The 20,977-nt window shown below is 42.8% G+C and overlaps 1 protein-coding gene across 1 annotated transcript; it reads right to left on the minus strand.

The window, feature by feature from the left end:
• Window positions 1-48: 48 nt before the first annotated feature.
• Window positions 49-20,683, minus strand: LOC128436908 (dual specificity testis-specific protein kinase 2). The gene is made up of 11 exons (XM_053418830.1): window positions 20,551-20,683; window positions 19,327-20,143; window positions 10,989-11,110; window positions 9,556-9,604; window positions 7,430-7,576; window positions 6,359-6,441; window positions 6,023-6,113; window positions 4,423-4,506; window positions 4,216-4,302; window positions 3,988-4,081; window positions 49-2,972 (listed from the first exon to the last, which is right to left on the minus strand). Exons 2-11 carry the CDS (start codon window positions 19,531-19,533, stop codon window positions 1,750-1,752), a joined length of 2,187 nt encoding a protein of 728 aa, XP_053274805.1. The 5' UTR covers window positions 19,534-20,143; window positions 20,551-20,683; the 3' UTR covers window positions 49-1,749.
• Window positions 20,684-20,977: the final 294 nt, after the last annotated feature.

Genomic DNA, 20,977 nt, shown 5'->3' on the forward strand with positions numbered 1-20,977 from the left:
TCTAACATAATCAATAACCTGGTGAATAAAAAAATCCAACACACTGAGTTTCTCATAACCTTATTTGTTTATTACCAGATTATTGCACGCAGGATTCAAGATGTATAAAGGAACAAAACATTGAAATGAAGTGAGAACCATGGTTTACATGATGGGATAAAAGTTATCCTGTGATCACTCTACCTTTCGCTCAAAAGCACATACACACACAGTGTGTGGAATGATCTGTACAATAATTATTCATACCTTCTTTACATGCCACTTTAAATTACAACTGTGAAATCAAAATGCACATCTACACACACAAGATACATGTGAGGCTGACTGGATGTCAAAGTGTGTCGTTTGTTGGGCCAGAAGCACATATAAAACACCAGTAGCACAGATTTAAATAAAGCACCATCTAGTAAAAGCCTGGTGTCTTACTGCAAAGTCGCCCTCCTAACTGAAGTGCAAAAATAAAGAATTTACATGACGAGCCCTGGAGGAGTGGTTTTCCCTAAAGAAACAGATATCACTTTCTCTCCCTCTTTCACACACACACACACACCAGCTGCTATACAAATGTAAATAAATAAATGTAAATAAATATAAAGGTAAGTAAATCTTTATTCATTTTAGAAATATTCCCCTTGTAGCTAATGTTAATCTACTTAATAGAATCAAAAACAGTGCTGTGTTCACCTACCTGCAGTTACACTGTGCTGGCAGAGCACCACATTCACATCCATCATTTTCTGTTCATGCCGTACAGAACCTGGGTTTACCAGTGCAGTGTGGCAGCGTTGCCATCAGTAGTGGGCCTGCAGTGACACACTGCCAGGGCTGCCATGCAAAACAAAAGCAGTTTTCATTTGTACTTCACTTCCTCCATAAAGGGAGGGACAATGGATTACAAAATTTACGTCACACACCACTGTAAAAAAGTACTATACAGATTAAAGGAAAATCCCTGTTTATTAGCTTGACTAGATTAGTTACAATAAACTCAGGTCTTATTTTGTGTCAATTGAGCAAACATCCATACCAATAACGCAACCATCGCCGTGAAGTACCATACATGAAATCTGACAGGGCAAGAAGCACGAGTGGATGGACAACCACTTTCTCCTAAACCAACAGTTCACACCACAGTGGAAACAAGTACAGTTACTTTTTATTTTTCCTCTTCAGTTAGGTTGAAAAACCCCATCTGCCATATTTTCTAATGGTGTTACCCTGTTGAGCAAAATGTTCTTATGCGCAATGTTCATTCCAAAGATTGCTACAAATTCAAAAATAAGACCAGAGTTGTAATAAACTGGAGATATACTTGAACTTGTAAATCAGCCACACACTATTAATCCCAGTCAACCACAGCCGAGTGCAGATTGAGTTTGATTTGGTTCAGCAGAGCTGGGGCAGCTCTGTTTGGCTCCTTCCAGCCACAGTGCTCTGCTGTGCTGTGGACCCTGACCGCTCAGTGTTGAGTTTACAGCGAAGCTCCCGTAGCCGGAGCCCTGTTGTCTGCCTCTCTCTACGTTGCCTCCTCTCTCTTAACACCACCTCATTCTTCACTGTCACTGATCTGCTGTGTTTAATCCTTCAGCACATGAAGTGGAACTGTAGTCACCAATAGATTTCCCTTTCTTTTTTGCTGTAAAAGCACAGAATTAACATCCGAGAGGCTGGGGTCGGTATTAGTTTCTCTGCTAACACTTGGTGCTGGCACATATCACAAATTCAAGACAAAGTCCCCTCTGAGCAGGCTTATGTCTGGGCCTCTGGCAGGGACAGGCCCGGTTCACATGGCACCGAGGAACCAGCCACTACTAAACCATTTGTGCTGCGACAAAGTAGAGCTTTGGTTGCTGTGGCAGCTGTTGTTGGCGAGAAAGGGCTGCCACCAGTAATGGTACCGTTGAGGTTCCGGTAGGGCCGCTGCCGTGGTAACGAAGCCCTTCGGCGGGGGGTGGGCAAAGCAGCTGTTCCACGCAGGCACACTGAGGGAAAACTCAGACCCACCAGACAGCATCCCGGACAGGAAATTACTTCATCCTGCTCAGAGGGGTCAGACGGCAGGACCTGGGCTCCACTGTAACCATTAGCTCGCCCTCCTCCTCCCCATTGTACCTGCTGGCCAATCACAAGGCCAGAACCATTGTTGTTGTCTAACTGTGATAGCGGAGGCAAGGAGGGCGGTCCATTGGAGATGGGAAGCTGCCAGCCATTGGTACGTAAAGATGAGGTGCTGGGCCTGGGTCTTCCAGATGTTGAGTCCAGAACTCCCTCGGCTGGCTCTGGAGACTTGGTACAGTCCATGGGTTCTGTTAGACATACACTCTCCTCACCCTCCTCCTCTTCTTCTTCCTCCTCCTCCAACCGCTCCAGAGACATCATCTCTATTTCAACAGGAAGACCTGAGTCCTGTTCTAATCTCTCCTCCTCCTTTAATAACTCTCTCTTCTCATTTACATCTATGAACTCTACCTGCAACCTTTTATCCACATTCTCCAAAAGCTCTGTCTCTTTATTCTGGTTGTCCTCACCCACTCCTCCTATATTTGCCGCCAATCTGATGTCTTCGACTTCTTCTTCCTCCTTCCACCCAGCATCTCTTGTCAAGCCGACAGTCCGGCCAAGTTCTGGGGTACAGGGGAGAGACTGGCACCTCCTGTGCGGCACTCGTATTCTCTGTGTCCCCCTGAGGTGTGGGGAGGCACATGGGTCACAAAGTGCTGGGAGTGCGAAGGTCAGGGAAATAACCGACTTGCTGGGTGTGTCCAAGAGTTTACACCGCCCCCCATTCAGATCCTGCCTCAGGGAGAAGGGGTTGATCCTCACAGGAGTCCCAAGGAGAGGAGGGGTCAAGGTTGCTGGGGGCAACATGTCTGACTGGCTCCTTGCCAAGCCTAGTCGTTGCTGGCTACGGTCGCCGGGGTGAGAAGGAGAGCTGCGGCGCCGGTATGGGCTGACATCTACTGCCACTGGCTCTGAGCAAAGGAAGGAGATAGGAGAAGGAGAAATGAAAAATGTGACCGGACAAAACAGCTAAAACATACAAATGACATATGCTGTCAACAGTGCTTGTTGGTTGGCAAGTGGTGGTCACATATTCTTTTACCATCTCTAAGAGTATTCAGTGCGTGGTTTTAGTTGCTGATAAAGAGGGTCGGAGGGGGTCTTTGATTCGGTGCATATTTACAACACTAGCCAAATGAAATGCTAAAAATCCCTGTGGTTTAAGGTTTTTTCCAGTCTTGATGACCACTCAAAGCACTTCAACACTATGAGTCCCATTCACACACATCCATACAGTGTGGAATCACAACATTCTGATTAGTGGATTCAATTCGATCCTAATCTGTGTGTCAGTCAACCGTGAGGTACAACTGCTTATTAGCAAATTAAGCAAAGCAGGACAAAGCAGTCAACTACTCCACTAAAACAGTATCGCCGGATATGTTACTTATTTCTCAATCTAAACTTTAAGTAGAAGTATTTATGAAATTCCTCATTTTCTGACACACACACAACAGTGTCTTTCTTCCTCTCTCCTCTTTGCTAACTGCTGATTGTTTTCTAACTATCGTGCAAACTTTCCAAGTCTAATCTGGTCTCTTCCCCACTATCTGTCTCTTTTCCACCCACCTCTCCTCTACTTCCCTCTTCGCTCCGCTCAACCCAACCAGTCGAGGCAGATGGCCGCCATCATTGAGTCTGGTGTAGAGGTTTCTCCCGGTTGATGAGTTTTTGCTCTTAACAGTCACCAAAGTGCTGCTCATTGTGGGAACTGTTGGCATTCTCTAAAAATGTAAAGGTCTACCTTCTAGGTAAAGTGCCTTCAGATAATGTACATTATGATCCGCTATACATATAGAATTGAATTGAATTTATCATCCAATGAGAGTAGAGACTTCAACACAGCTCCTGAAGTCTTCATTGCTGTAAAACATGATAACATTTAATGAGGGTTTTTAAAAATAAAGATTTGACCCTTTCACCTACCTAGTGCAATGAGCTTCTCTCTCTCCTCTTCTGTCTCCATGCTCTCCAGTGTGAAGACGAGGTCAGCGAATGTGGGGCGCCTCACTGCACTCATCTGAAAACCACACAGGGAAAGAGATCAACACAGTGTATCTGATCATGATGGTGATTTGTCAGTCATTTTGAGACCTCAGTGAAATGCATGCTTATGGCAACCGAGACAATGCGAGTGTTTGTGTTTGTACTTACGTTACAGCAGGTGACAGCCAGGCTAAAGAAGGCAGGTGGACAATCACCAACCATGTGCTCAAATGCATCCACATCCAGACCAAAGTCCTAAACACACACGTTACACTTTGATTCCCTCATGTCTCATATTGTTAATACAAAATAATCACAAAGGATAAAACATTAAAATGAACATTAGCATTCCACACAAATGCACACATACTGTACCTCTGTCCTGGGTAAGAAGTCAGGATCAGCTTCGATCCGGGCAATGATCTCACAGAGGATGATACCGTACGCAAACACATCCACCTGCACAGAGGAGAGGATGTGCACATCAGCTCTGTCCTGGGCTCAGCTCTGACCAGCAGACAAAGTAGATTTCACACAGCAGTAAACAGCACTGTGTGGGTTGTAGAGAACTGATCGTAATACAAATAGTTGTATAGTTGTGGGTTAAAGCTGCAGGTATTTGTTCCAGTTAATTTGTCCAAGCTCATAATCAAAGTGTAAAACAATAAACATAGTTGGGAAAGAGATTCTTTCTCTTTTTGCCATATCTTACAACTATTTCATTGGAGAGGGCTAAAAATGTCAGTTCACTCCATTTATTTTACTCTTCTTCCTGTCTTTCAGCAAATGGTTAAAGTGTGACAGCTACTAGCTGCTATTAAACCGCTCTGCTATCCACAACTGATACTTGTTTCGTCTACTGAAGAACACGTCAACCACACCACTGTCCTTTGTAAACCAGATTCATTATAACAGGCACACGCCAATGTTATACAACCAAACTCACTCTGAACTCTCTGTGGTATTTAAACTAATATTTGTATCTTAAGTGCAGAATGACTGACTTAGTTTTCACTGTCAACATACTGTACCCGAAAGAAAGTGACATTTTCTGTTTCTGCATTTATGAGGATGTCTATTTTTGTCTTTTCCTTACATAGTCGAGCCATCTATTGACTTTTAAAGGTTCAGTGTGTAGCATTTAGTGATGGCTAGTCGTGAAGTTGCATGTTGCAGCTGAATACCTCTCATCTAACCTCCCAAACATGAAAGAGAACCTGCTGTAGCCTTCAGTTGTCATAGAACATAAAAGGTGTTAAGTTTGTCCAGTTTGGACGACTTGAGGCCTCGTAGAGAGGACCTGCTCCTGATGTAAATATAAAGTATTTAAATATATCACTAGGATAATTTCTGCCAATAGATCCCTTTCACTTAAATCTTACACACTGGACTTTAAGTGAGATTATATCAGGATTATCTGGCTGTAAGTGCATTAATGTGAAAGTGATGGAGTTTTAATAACAACATCATTACAGCTATGGAAAGCTTTGAACAGTAAAATTATTCTACTGATCAATAAAAAATATCTATTTAATATTTGAGTAATTTTTGTCCTGTCAGGAGACAGTATGATGGCTGACTCACAGTAATCTGATTGGTCAGTAGTTTGGCAGTTGACAGGTTTTGATCCAATTTTTTTTAGCTAGTTGAGTTGGCTATGTCTCTACACTCACTAGGTAGCACAAGGCCCTGGTGACGGAAATGTTTAGGTCTAGTTTCACTTTTGTCTTAAAGCCATTGAAATCTATGACTTCTACAACAGCAGTTACAGATGTAGCAGCAGAATGTTTCACAGTTTGCCAACATTAGCTGACTTCAATCCCAGAGTAGAGATTGATGATGAAGGTGGATTTTTTGCTTAGAAATCACTTTTTCATTATTTAGAGGAAACTGCTTTATTTTTTCCTTTCAAAAGTTACGTAGTGTGGCTGTTACACTGTGCTGCAGTCGAGTGGCTTCAGCTTATCAGGTTTACCTTCTCATTGTAAACTTCTCCCCTCAGAACCTCAGGAGCCATCCAGTACGGGGAACCCACAATGGCCAGAGGCTGCTTCTCCACACCATCACTGGAAAGATTTTTTTTTTTTTTCCACTGTTAAGTCACACAAAGCTAATGCACAATGGTCTTTGCAGTGCAGCAGAAAGGAAGAGGCGGTCCCACTGAATCAGAAAACAACACACGCTTTCGTCCAGGCGTAAGTGTTTTACGCTCACAAACAGTGATTCATTGCTAAAAATTACCTCAAGGCTGAATTGACAACAGCAGAAAACTCTATATCAGGATTTACATTCTGGATTTCACCACACTGACCTGTAATCAGGGATCTTCTCTGCCAGGCCGAAGTCTCCCACGACACCAGTGAACATGCCATTATCACAGCGAACCAGACAGTTCTACAAGGGGAACAGTCAGGAGGTCAGACTTACTAACAGCTGCAGGATGCAAAGATGAACAAACAACCTCACAGTAAACAAACATTTTGTCCTGTCAAGGCACATTGATAGATTCAGTTTTATTTCTCCAGTTTGCAATCCTCTAATCCACCCTGTAATAATCTGCAATCACTCAAACCTAAACCTCAAAACTAAGATTAATGTTGTGATAAGAAAATATAATTAACACTTTTATTATCAAGTCAAGGTGTAATGGCTGCTTACACCCATATCTTAAAAAGGGAGTCGTTGTATTTAACGCAAAACTACAAACAAAAACATAATGTCGTTCACATGAGAATGAAAGAGCATGAAATCCAACATTTTGTCCCTATTTTAGCAAACTCATAAATGGGAGATGCTTTGGCGGATATACCAAGCACTGCATCATTTGTCGCACTACTGAACCAGTGAAGGATCGAGGGATAATAGTAGTAAAATGCAGTGGAGTGGAGTAAATCTCCTGTTTAGTTAGAATGGAAGGGAGTGCGAGTGTGTGTGTATGCGCATGTGTAGCTGCCCTGTCAAAAGCTCTCTGATGTAAAATTGTGAGCTATGAAGCATCCATTAATCCCTAAGTGCTAATGATGGTTATAGCACAGTATTACAAGCATAAAGGATAATTTCATTAACTAAAAACTGAAATAGCTACATAAGATTTAGGCCATGACAAAATCGTTTGTTTGCATTTCAACACCTTGAGGCAACTGCACCACTCATTAGATCTGTCAATGAGAAGAACAGCGAAGAAGCTCTCCACCAGCACCAGCTCTGATTGTTCACAGCTCCCATTTAACTATGGTGACGGGGATATTTAATTCATCACAGGCTCTTGATTTATACCTGTTGTACCTTTCCTTTGTATATTTCTACATAGTCTCTATTGATTGGCTCATCAGCTCAGAGGGAAAACAGTTGTCCTGACAGCACTAATGTATGCACTCTCTACCTTAGAGGTGAGGTCTCTGTGAAATATCCCCTTGCTATGCAGGTACTGCAGTCCCCGGGCAATATCCAGAGACAGACCGATCCTCACGCCCCAAGACAGGTACAGGTCACTGTCCAAGAGCTGCTCCAGGTTACCTCCATTTATATACTGCAGAGAGAAGAGGAGAACAGGATCACCATAAATTTACACATATTCTCTGCATATGAGCCAAAATCCCCCTTTAAAAACATAGAGGTCTGTAGTAAGATACATACACAGACAATTGTTTGTACAGTGCCTTGCATAAGTATTCACCCCCCTTGGACTTTTTCCCATTATGTACTGTTACTAACTGGAATTCAAATAGACTTAAATAAACTTTTTCCCGTTTGATCAACAAAACATGCATAGTACTTTGGAGGTGCAAAATAAATTTTATTGTGACACAAACAATAATGAGAACAAAAAAGTTGACATCTGTTGGGTGCATAAGTATTCACCCCCCTGTGTCAATACTTGGTAGAACCCCCTTTCGCTGCAATTACAGCTGCAAGTCTTTTGGGGTATGTCTCTACCAGCTTTGCACATCTAGAGATGGAAAGGTTTGTCCATTCTTCTTGGCAAAAAAGATGAAGCTCAGTCAGATTGGATGGAGACCGTCTGTGAACCGCAATCTTCAAGTTTTGCCATAGATTCTCTATTGGATTGAGGTCTGGGCTTTGACTGGGCCATTTTAAGACATTAACATTCTTTAATCCAAACCATTCCTTTGTAGCTCTGGCTGTATGTTTAGGGTCATTGTCCTGCTGGAAGATGAACCTCCGCCCCAGTCTCAAGTCTTTTGCAGACTGCATCAGATTTTCTTCAAGGATTTCCCTGTATTTGGCTCCATCCATCTTTCCCTCTATTCTGACCAGTTTCCCTGTACCTGCTGAAGAGAAGCATCCCCACAGCATGATGCTACCACCACCATGTTTCACTGTTGGGATGGTGTGCTCAGGGTGATGGGCAGTGTTGGGTTTTCGCCACACATAGCGTTTTGCAGTGAGGCCAAAAAGTTCAATTTTGGTCTCATCTGACCAGAGCACCTTCTTCCACATGTTTGCTGTGTCTCCCACATGGCTTCTGGCAAACTCCAAACGGGATTTTTTATGGATCCCTTTCAACAATGGCTTTCTTCTTGCCACTCTTCCATAAAGGCCAGATTTGTGGAGTAGACGACTAATAGTTGTCCTGTGGACAGATTCTCCCACCTCAGCTGTGGATCTCTGCAACTCCTCCAGAGTAACCATGGGCCTCCGGGTTGCTTCTCTGATTAATTTTCTCCTTGTCCGACTCTTCAGTTTGGGTGGACGGCCTCCTCTTGGTAGGTTTGCGGTTGTGCCATATTCTTTCCATTTTCTTATGATGGATTTTATGGTGCTCAGAGAGATGTTCAAAGCTCTGGATATTTTTTTATAACCTAACCCTGCTTCATATTTCTCCACAACTTTATCCCTGACCTGTTTGGTGAGCTCCTTGGTCTTCATGATGCTGTTTGTTCAGTAATGATCTCCAACAAACTCTGAGTCCGTCACAGAACAGGTGTATTTATACTGAGATTAAATTGCAGACAGGTGGACCCTATTTACTAATTATGTGACTTGCAAATGTGACTTGTGAATGCAATTGGTCGCACCAGATCTTTGTTAGGGGTTTCACAGTAAAGGGGGTTAATACATATGCACTCAACACTTTTCAGATTTTTATTTGTAAATAATTGTGAAATCCATGTAATATTTCCCCCCACGTCCAAATGATGCACTATTTTGTGTTGGTCCATTACATAAACTCACGATGAAATAAATTTTAATCTGTGGTTATACCATGACAAAATGTAGAAAAGTCCAAAGGGGGTGAATACTTATGCAAGGCACTGTATATAACAACCGCAAACTGTTCAGAGGACATCCAACACAAGCTTTGCTCTTTGGTGTTACAGATATTTTTTCCATTAGTTGACAATAAATAAAATGTTTAACACAGATGTATGAACAAAGCCAGTGAAAGTGTAGACAAAGTGTCAAATTGAGACCAACAAAAATATAATACTTAAAACATTTGGAGAAGCTAACGCATGGTGCCATTTAACACGGAGAATGTTTTACCTCAGTCAGAGCGTGGAGTTGACCTTCGTGCACACAAACCCCAAGAAACCTGAGGAGAGGTGAAGCAATGTGGTTTAAAAAATAGTGTGTATCATATTTGAATTTTTACGACAATCTGCCTATTCCCATTCTGATTATTATATCCCTCCTTCGAAAGCCCCAACAAGCAAACTAACCCCACACCTCTGTTTCTCACAGGTAGTGAAGTCACAGTATTCGAAATAGTCAGTCTCAACTGAGTGATATTTTTAGGCTATAAAATACAAAATATATATCTTGATATTTTTAAATCTCCTCTAAATCACTTAACAAATGTTAAATTCAACCCTTGGATGCACCGATTTCACCAGTATGATGATTCAAGTAGACCCTTCTATTTTTTATTTTTTATTTATGCAAAAAAGGGAAAATCCCAATCAAGTTATATTTAGCAAACCTTTATTTTGAGTGGTAAATGGCTTTGTATTTATATAGCGCTTTTCTAGTCTTGATGACCACTCAATGCGCTTTACTGTACAGTTCTACATTCACTCATTCACACACACATTCATACAGTGCATCTATTCGCAGCACTTAGTTATTCTATGGGGGGCCATTCGGGGTTCAGCATCTTGCCCAAGGACACTTCGGCATGCAGATGGGTCAGACTGGGGATCGAACTGCCGACCTTCAGGTTGGAGGACGACCACTCTATCCCTCAGCCACAGCCGCCCAGGCAGCTGCACTCATACGCTATCAACAAATGAAAATAAATAAGGTAGGCCTTCCTACTGTGGCCTAGTTGTCAAAGACCCTTGACAAAAAAAGAGCTCAGTGCATCCAACAAGAATAAATCCTTGAGAAAGATATTTCAAAACCATATAAGGGTTAGGGTTAGTGCACTTTTTCAGTTTGATGTTGGTAACAAAAGATAAAGCAGGTGAATTAAAATACCATTGTGTGCAAACCACAGAGGCAGAAGCCAAGGCTGTGAAAACACTCTCGCTGGAGTCTTTAAACACACCTTCATTTATGTTAGATGCTGTCTTTCATCGTCAATGTTGTAAATATTTATATTATTTATTGATTTTCTCTGCTACTCATTGAATCTTTGTCACTTCTGACATTTTGGGAGACGGATCCCTTACCTCTCTGAGGTTTCTATGTTTTTTCCCCCTGTTAATTGGGTTTTATTTGGTAGCATTTGCTTACTCGCGTTGAGGGTTAAGGGCAGAGGATGTCTGACCTTGTTAATCTCTATTAGACAAATTGTGACTTGTAAATATGGGCTTTACAAATAAAATTGGATTGATTGATTCCTATGGATAGAGCAGACATTCCAAAATGACACAAACGCCACCCAAATACAAAATACGCCCTCTATATCTAAACTTCAATGGTAAAATGAGGCGTCACACTGTTAGACGTCTTGGTAAATACATATTATTACCTACCTGAGTATATTAGGGTGACAGAGCCTGTTCATGAGCTGAACTTCTCGTAGCATGTTAGCCTTGTTGCTAGCCAGTGTGTTCATTTTCAGTGCCATCACCTGCCCTGTGATCCGATGCTGCACCTGGACAACAAGCAGAGAAGGTTTACAGTGAGAGAACACACAGACAGTTAGATGCACTGCTTCATCGAGAAAACACCGTCAGTAGTTTAGGATAGAGTTCAGAATCCTGGAGGTTTTGGTCAAGTATAACTGAACACACGAATTACAGTGCTTGTGGTTTATCAGCAAACATCCTAGTGATCCTGTATTTGCACGAAATATATGTAAAAAAAGGAAAAGATGAATCATTGATTCTACACCTGTTTATATTAAGTTAAAGTTTATATACAGTTAGCTGGCCAGTGGCCTGTTATTAGGTGAACATGTGGCAGAATCCGTATGTGTGTAAAATAGGTGCACCAGGCTGGAGCTGGAGTTTGGATGAAATGTTAGCAAGGTGTGACTCTCTCCTGTACGGCGGCTGTGGCTTAGGAGGTAGAGCCGGACGTCAGGTAATCAAAACGTCGGTGGTTTGATCCTTGGCTCGGCTTGTCAAAATGATAGAGACTTGTAGACTAGAGATTGAAGTGCTGAAGGAATGTACGGCTTAACATGACTATCTTAAACTGTATATAAATGAAGACCATTCCTTATTGCATGAACATTTTAGGGAAATCATGCACATTTTTGCAGTTAGATTTACTAAGGTCACAAAATTTGCCACGGGGATGATCCACCGTGAAGAGATGGCCTAAAAATTTCCCAGGCAAGCCACTGTACTCACAATGTGCACAAGCCACAATGAACGCCGTAGTGTGGAAAAAGGGTCAGAAATCTCAAAGAGTAATGATAATATTTAAATTACAAAGAAGAATCATGGACTGAAGAACAGCTAATGCCTCCGGATCAGGAGGAAAGATCCCAACTTAGCCCAAAGATGTTCGGGACACACAGCCAGGTCTGATCAACCAGTGGTGGGCCTGCCTTAGAAGAGGATATAATATGTGATTAAAAGGCTGTAACACTTGATGGCGCTAAGACACACAACTGAAGCTCCACTGGTAGTAACTAACATCCGCTATCACCTTAATAATTCTCCATCACTATTGTTTTCACATGTTACAGTGGCTCGGACCACTACAGTCTTCACTGGAGAGTTAGTGACACAGGCCATGAACGTGTGAACCCTCGTACCACTGAGCTGCAAGTACATTAGGTCTGTGTTCATGTCTGGAAGGGTCACGGACTGGTAATATGTGCCTGCAAAGTTCAGCCAGTGTCTTGACCTGCATGTGTGTGTGTGTGTGTGTGTGTGTGTGTGTGTGTGTGTGTGTGTGTGTGTGTATTAATAGCATGGCACTAATAGGCTTTCTGGATTTCCCATCGCTCCTCCTGATCTGTAACAAATCCACTAGGCCACTACCGAGGCCTCGTCCAGCAGCTGACAGACGACACGCACACAATTACATAATGCACAGTTAACAGGACAATAGTGAGCTGTGAGTTTCATAGTGATAATAAGCTATATGCTTTTTAAAACAGAAATATGATTGAATTATGTTTAAATAGTGTCCATTCAATTAGTAGTAGGCCCTTAAAGAAAACGATTAAGGGAAAAAGGCTCAACATCCAGAAATCTAAGAAATACAAAAAAACACACACAAATTGGGAAAAATACATTAAACAAGAATTATATTCAACTATACTGCATTGCCTCTGTTCTATTTATTTTATATTGAAATGTGCTGATATACTCATACAGCACTGTTGCTAAACTGTTATAATATGTATATATTTTATTGAACAGTTTAAAGTGCTTTCTGCAGCCAAAAGCACTTTTTACCAAACTGCAATTCAATCGTCATTTTCTAACCCCAAAAAACTCTTCTCCATCTTTTCCAACCTCCTCGACCCCCCCAGTCCCCCTCCTCCTTCCTCCCTTCTACCAAGCCACTTTGTCAACTACTTTACAAAAAAGATAGATGACATGCGCTCTTCATTTTCGGATCCTCCTTCTATAACCACACTTCCATCAACTTCATCTTCATCACCTTCGCTTTCCTCTTTCACCCCCCTGTCTCCCAATCAAGTTCTGACCTTGGTAACCTCCGCCCGCCCGACCACCTGCCCCCATCATTTCTCACATTCTCCAGTCTATTGCCCCTGACCTTCTTCCTTTTCTTACCCATCTTATCAACACTTCCCTGTCAACTGGCTGTTTCCCTAATTCTCTGAAGGAGGCAAGAATAAATCCTCTCCTGAAGAAACCCACCCTTGACCCGTCTGAAGTAAATAACTACAGACCTGTCTCTCTTCTTCCCTTTGTTTCCAAAACTCTTGAGCGCGCGATCTTTAATCAACTCTCCTCCTATCTTAACCACAATAATCTTCTTGACCCTCACCAGTCTGGTTTCAAGGCAGGTCACTCAACTGAGACTGCCCTCCTTGCTGTCTCTGAGCAGCTTCACACTGCTAGAGCAGCCTCTCTCTCCTCTGTCCTCATCCTTCTAGACCTCTCTGCTGCATTTGACAGTGAACCACCAGATCCTTATTTCCTCCCTTCAGGACCTGGGTGTGTCAGGCTCTCCTCTCTCCCTGCTCTCATCCTACCTCAACGAACGCACTTATAGGGTTATCAAGGTTCAGTCATTGGTCATCTCCGCTTGTCCTTGTACACCAACTCTCTCGGCTCTGTCATTCACTCACATGGCTTTTCCTACCATAGCTATACTGATGACACCCAACTAATTCTGTCTTTTCCCCGATCTGAAACACAGATAGCAACATGAATCTCTGCCTGTCTTACCGACATCTCTCAGTGGATGTCTGCACACCATCTAAAGATTAACCTTGACAAGACTGAACTACTTTTCCTTCCAGGGAAAGACTCTCCCATCCTCGACCTGACTATTAACTTTGACAACTCTGTGTTAACCCCCACTCAGACTGCTAGGAACCTGGGTGTGACACTCAATAGCCAACATCAATGTACAACATCAGGAGAATACGCCCCCTTCTCACTCAGAAGGCAGTGCAGGTTCTGGTCCAGGCTCTGGTCATCTCACGCCTAGACTACTGTAACTCCCTCCTGACAGGTCTACCTGCTACTGCCATCCGACCTTTGCAGCTCATCCCGAATGCAGCAGCTTCGACTGGTTTTTAACCAACCGAAATTCACTCACACTACCCCGCTCCTCCACTCCCTTCACTGGTTACCAGTGGCCGCTCGCATCCGGTTCAAAACACTAGTACTTGCTTACCATGCTGTGAATGGATCAGGTCCAGTCTACATCCAGGACATGGTCAAACGTTACACCCCAGCTCGTTCACTCCGCTCTGCTTCGGCTAATCGGCTCGTTGCTCCCTCACTGCAAGCTAAACACTTATCAAAATCACGACTGTTTGCAGTCCTGGCTCCTAGATGGTGGAATGAGCTCCTCATCGACATCCGGACATCTGAAAGTCTACACATCTTCCGCCGAAAACTAAAAACACACCTCTTCCGACAACAACTCTTTGAAACTAACACTTTAGCAGCACTTAAATGGCACTTACTTATAGCACTTTGTAGTTTTGTTTTATTTTGAAGAAATTGTACTTTCTTGATTATTTTTGTTCTGGGTCTGTACCCTCGGAGTTGATGCACTTATTGTAAGTCGCTTTGGATAAAAGCGTCAGCTAAATGAAATGTAATGTAATGTAATGTAACAACAGATTGACCTTCAGACAAAGTTATAGTAAATGGTCTGTATTTATAGAGCGCCTCTCTGTTCCTGATGACCAATCAAAACAAATCACAGTAGAATTTGCGCCATTCACCTGTTAATATAGTGCATCTATGTGCAGCACTTTCTCTGTCATACATCAACCATACACTTTCGGCACAGGCAACGTGGGATTCAATGTGCCCAAGGACACTTCAGCACTCTGGAATGGGGGAGACAGGGATCAAATCGCCGAACTTCTGGTTAGTGGACAACCGTCTGTACCTCCTAAGCCACAGCCGGCAGAAACAAACAAATCTATAAATTGTTACCTTCCAAAAAGAATTTCAACACATTGTAACATAACACAGTGTCAGCTGAGAGTAAGGTGTTCTCACACTGACCAGAGGGTCATCTCAGGAGCTGGACTGTGAGCTGATGAGATGACCTTCGGTCTGAGGGAGGAAGCTGGAGTACCCACGATAGTCTGATGATCTACATGCTCTCAAATCTCCAACACAGACACAGTCTGCAAAGAGGGAAGTTGTCTGAATACTTTCTAAAGCCACAGTAAGAACAGATTTGCCCTGCATGGGTTCAGTCCTATACTGTCACCTGATCTGTCAAGAGGGGAGGGTGTGAGTACCCTGTTCAATGTTGGCCAAAAGAAAACAGGGAAAAAAGGCTAAAAGAAAGAACAAAATACTGGAGCAGGATGCTGCCACCTAAAGTAACGGATGGGAATTGACTTAATATGATTGTAACTTTTAAAAAGGCTTTTATTTTATCAATACCTTGTGAAATAAAGTGATACAATCAAATTTAGTAACAATGGCTGAGTCATTAAAAATGAATTGAATAAAATTGAAGGGCACAGCAGAGGGGTCAGCCATGTAAAGGTGTAGTGTAGTGTATAGTGGCACAAGGAGAAATAATGAGGTCTGGATGATGAAGGTGAATATTTCCATAGTCCCCTGTCAGGTATGCATGGTTTGACTGTTTGTATTCCGAGCAGGCTGTTTGTCCAGTAATGATGAGCTGAGGCAGGAAACAAACTGCAAACCAAGAGATTTATTTGGAATTTTTATGTGAATTTTACAACTTTTGTTGTTGTTCTTGTCAATACAAAATAAGGGGTTTTATTTCCTCATCATTAACCTTGTCCTGTCTGCAGGAAACCTAAGATGTCAACACACACACACACACACACACGCACACACTAATGTGTGAGTAATGTACTTAGTCTGGACAGTGAGATCTGTTGTCGAGCCAGCCTGTTACTTCACACGCAAATGTTTCTAAATAACTGTCAAGCGAATTTAAAGCAAAAAATGTGGTGTTTCTAACAACGTGTGAGGATGTGAATAGTGAGGAAATCCACAAAGTGAAATGTACAATATGTTCAGTATTAATTTAATAAATATCAGTGTGATACAGTGAGGAGAACAATACTACTACTCAGGTCCCATCAATAAAAGGGATGTTGCTTACATTATGTGTTTGACAGTAATGTTCACAAACATCTGAGTAAGATAGCAAAAGATTTATGGACTAAATTCACTTTCAACATTAGTAACATACTAAAGGTTACTGCTTCTCATTAGACCTGAGCAATATTTCAGGTAGTGTCTAGAAATGACTTAATGTTTTAAGTATTATATTTTTGTTGGTCTCAATTTGACACTTTGTCTACACTTTCACTGGCTTTGTTCATACATCTGTGTTAAACATTTTATTTATTGTCAACTAATGGAAAAAATATCTGTAACACCAAAGAGCAAAGCTTGTGTTGGATGTCCTCTGAACAGTTTGCGGTTGTTATATACAGTGCCTTGCATAAGTATTCACCCCCTTTGGACTTTTCTACATTTTGTCATGGTATAACCACAGATTAAAATTTATTTCATCGTGAGTTTATGTAATGGACCAACACAAAATAGTGCATCATTTGGAAGTGGGGGGAAATATTACATGGATTTCACAATTATTTACAAATAAAAATCTGAAAAGTGTTGAGTGCATATGTATTCACCCCCTTTACTGTGAAACCCCTAACAAAGATCTGGTGCTACCAATTGCATTCACAAGTCACATTTGCAAGTCACATAATTAGTAAATAGGGTCCACCTGTCTGCAATCTAATCTCAGTATAAATACACCTGTTCTGTGATGGACTCAGAGTTTGTTGGAGATCATTACTGAACAAACAGCATCATGAAGACCAAGGAGCTCACCAAACAGGTCAGGGATAAAGCTGTGGAGAAATATGAAGCAGGGTTAGGTTATAAAAAAATATCCAGAGCTTTGAACATCTCTCTGAGCACCATAAAATCCATCATAAGACAATGGAAAGAATATGGCACAACCGCAAACCTACCAAGAGGAGACCGTCCACCCAAACTGAAGAGTCGGACAAGGAGAAAATTAATCAGAGAAGCAACCCGGAGGCCCATGGTTACTCTGGAGGAGTTGGAGAGATCCACAGCTGAGGTGGGAGAATCTGTCCACAGGACAACTATTAGTCGTCTACTCCACAAATCTGGCCTTTATGGAAGAGTGGCAAGAAGAAAGCCATTGTTGAAAGGGATCCATAAAAAATCCCGTTTGGAGTTTGCCAGAAGCCATGTGGGAGACACAGCAAACATGTGGAAGAAGGTGCTCTGGTCAGATGAGACCAAAATTGAACTTTTTGGCCTCAATGCAAAACGTTATGTGTGGCGAAAACCCAACACTGCCCATCACCCTGAGCACACCATCCCAACAGTGAAACATGGTGGTGGTAGCATCATGCTGTGGGGATGCTTCTCTTCAGCAGGTACAGGGAAACTGGTCAGAATAGAGGGAAAGATGGATGGAGCCAAATACAGGGAAATCCTTGAAGAAAATCTGATGCAGTCTGCAAAAGACTTGAGACTGGGGCGGAGGTTCATCTTCCAGCAGGACAATGACCCTAAACATACAGCCAGAGCTACAAAGGAATGGTTTGGATTAAAGAATGTTAATGTCTTAAAATGGCCCAGTCAAAGCCCAGACCTCAATCCAATAGAGAATCTATGGCAAGACTTGAAGATTGCGGTTCACAGACGGTCTCCATCCAATCTGACTAAGCTTCATCTTTTTTGCCAAGAAGAATGGACAAACCTTTCCATCTCTAGATGTGCAAAGCTGGTAGAGACATACCCCAAAAGACTTGCAGCTGTAATTGCAGCGAAAGGGGGTTCTATTGACACAGGGGGTTGAATACTTATGCACCCAACAGATGTCAACTTTTTTGTTCTCATTATTGTTTGTGTCACAATAAAATTTATTTTGCACCTCCAAAGTACTATGCATGTTTTGTTGATCAAACGGGAAAAAGTTTATTTAAGTCTATTTGAATTCCAGTTAGTAACAGTACATAATGGGAAAAAGTCCAAGGGGGGTGAATACTTATGCAAGGCACTGTATATGGAACCTTTACATCTGGTGAGAGAGTGGAAATAAAATGTCATGTAGGTGTTATGAGCTGCATGTTAAAGTCAGTATGTAAAAATGTTCATGATTTACTGTGGTGTGAACCTTTTCACAACCCATAAACTCTAATGTGAGCATGATGATAGAGAAACATGTCTTCTCAGTGTGCATCAGCTCCCACCTGCTCTATATGTATGTTTGCGCTCTCTTGTCGTCAGTGTTTGATTAACATTAGCTGTAGAATCGATACATATTAAGAAGCAGACACGCACCAGAGCAGGCAGTGTTACTACTGCTGTTGCTGAGGAGGTGGAGCAGGTCGTCCCCTAACCCACAAGTCAAAGTGTCCTCGGTGTATTAGGGAAAGAGAAACTTAATACACAGAACGGTGAAGAGCTTTAAGTGGTTAAGACTTGAAAAGAAGGATGTAAATGCAGACCATTAACCACTATAGTTATAATTTTATTAAGGCATTATTAAAACCTTATCAATTACTTTAAAAATAGGATATTATTATAACATTATGACTCTACAATTATTATTATTGTTGTTGTTATTGTTATTATTCTTAAATATAGCTGTTCTTGGTCTCTCTCCCCCCCACTCAGCATTTGTCAGCTCTCACCCCAACTGGTCGAGGCAATCATGTTGTTGTTGTATATACAGCACAGAGAGAAACCAGGCAGGGTGACAGATTCTGATCAGACAGCAATGACAACAAGGTTAACAAGGTTACAGATCAGCAAATATGAAATGATATGAAGTGATTAAGATCAGTATATATGTTGGCATTAGAATGTGCCAGACTAAAGAGCTGGCTTCTCCATATTCCTTTCTGAGTGTTGACCATGTTCACCAGTTAGTTTGAGTGTGAATGTTAATATAAGTGTTTTGGCATTCTCAAATTTGCTAATCAGCACTGAACTCAAACTACCACTGAGGCTAATGAGAGTGATCACATGATCACTGAGGATCACCTGTGGAGGTCCTGAGTGTTCACCACATCTCATGGCCTCTCCACATACAGGTCTGCCACCATGGCAACTACATGTCACATGCTCCAGTGTTACCATCATACCTGACACTGTCTATTTCAACCACTGCTCGCTCACACTTCCCTCAGCTGATGAGGTCACATACCTTGAAGACTTCAGAGAAGAATCCTGAACCAATCTTCTCACAGAAGAAGTCATCAATGCGGGCCAGGCTGGACACGGCGCTCCTCAGGGCTCGGTACGAGGATGGGCGTATCCGGTTGGGAGCGTGGATGCTGTGGAGTGGCGGCTCCTCTGGACCGCCGTGAATGTCCTCAGCATCGCAGAGGCAGCACTCAGCGTGGTAGTCCATGGTGCCAGCTCCAGTAGTTCTGTTATTTCCCAGAGGGGAACCAGACGGTATGTTATGCTGCAGGAGTCCTGAGCCACGAGGTGATGGTGACCCCAACCATCATGGTGTCACACTGATCAATCCACCTCCTGTGGGCTGGGTGGATGAGCCAATAATATATCGGTTTCAGACAGTACTGCCCCTCAGAGCGCATCTGCTTCCCACGTTCTAATATCAGAGGAAAATACGATGTGTATTTCTGCTCTTGTGAGACATGTTATCTCACCCATCTACTTTGAGGTCTCCCATGGCTCCCAGGTTCACTCAGCTACAATGTTGAAGTGCCCATGAGCAAGAATCCAGCTCCCTCTGAGCTGATCTCGGTCTTACCCTGACCTCTGACCTCTCAGGGAAGATGGAGAACTGCTGCTAACACAAAGGCAAGTCATTCCAGATCTCCATGTTGCTCCCGCGGCGGTATAATGAATCCCCGGCGGCACGTGAGCGTCACCTCAACGTGTCGGTGCGTGAGGAGGCTCGGTTCTCTCCGTCATCCCGTCGGCTGGCGGATGCTTCACGGTACCAGGAGGGGGTGGCAGGGCCGAGACAGCTGCGACACAGAGGCGCCTGTCTGGGAGAGTAACATGGAGGTTAAAGGAAACAGTGCACAACATGAGCAGGTTCACAGAAGCTGTGTGTAGAACAGGAGAAGCCCAGAGTAAAGACCGGACCCCGGTGATCAGTGTGCACGGCGGTAGCAGCCATGAGTGAGTCTCCTCAGAGAAACACTAACAACCTCCGGTGATAACATGGAGCCGCACCGCTCAGCCCAACTGAGAAACAACCACGGGCCTCGTTCAGCCATGTTTCTTGTTTGAATTTTATCAACTGTGTGTGATAAATACAGATTACCGGGATAAACCGGAGCATGAAGCGCCTCGACATCACTAATTTCTCCGGACTAACGGGCTAAATAACCCGGGCTACTGCTCAGCTGTCAATGGCGAGCGGGCTGCGGACACGGAGGCGACGGCTCACCTCTCTCCTCACGTCGGTGTGGATGGAGACGTCGGTGCGCTCCGGTCCGGTGGAGGTGAACCAAAGCTGGGTCTGTCGCTCTGCAGCTCGGGTGTCTGCGGCTGGTAATCCTGTCTGGGTCCGTCTTCATGAGCTCTAAAGCGGGATGAGTGCGGCTCCGGCTGAGGTGAAGCCGGCGAGAGTGAGGCACAGCACTTCCTGTTAGAACTTTAAAAGTAAAAGCCCTTCAACTCAAGGATGGTAGTTTGCACGCTTTTAAAGAAAATAGATTTTTCAACATGAAAAGCACAACATTGAAAATCAATACAAGATGAACTACATTGACCACCTCGCTCATTGGACTATGTTTACAATGCTGTTAAATGCTTTATAGAGTAAGGACATATACATAAAATAAATAAATAAATCTATCGTGTATGAATGAATA

The sequence above is a fragment of the Pleuronectes platessa genome, chromosome 3 (genome assembly GCF_947347685.1).
Source record: "Pleuronectes platessa chromosome 3, fPlePla1.1, whole genome shotgun sequence".
Classification (NCBI taxonomy): Eukaryota; Metazoa; Chordata; class Actinopteri; order Pleuronectiformes; family Pleuronectidae; genus Pleuronectes; species Pleuronectes platessa.

Excerpts from the sequence above, each read along its gene's own strand:
- LOC128436908 (XM_053418830.1), bottom strand. The coding sequence starts at position 19,533 with ATGGACTACCACGCTGAGTGCTGCCTCTGCGATGCTGAGGACATTCAC. Across the intron at positions 4,303-4,422 it reads ACTTCTTACCCAGGACAGAG|GACTTTGGTCTGGATGTGGA; the intron begins GTACAGTATGTG and ends GTGTGTGTTTAG. Across the intron at positions 4,082-4,215 it reads TGGCTGTCACCTGCTGTAAC|ATGAGTGCAGTGAGGCGCCC; the intron begins GTAAGTACAAAC and ends TGTGGTTTTCAG.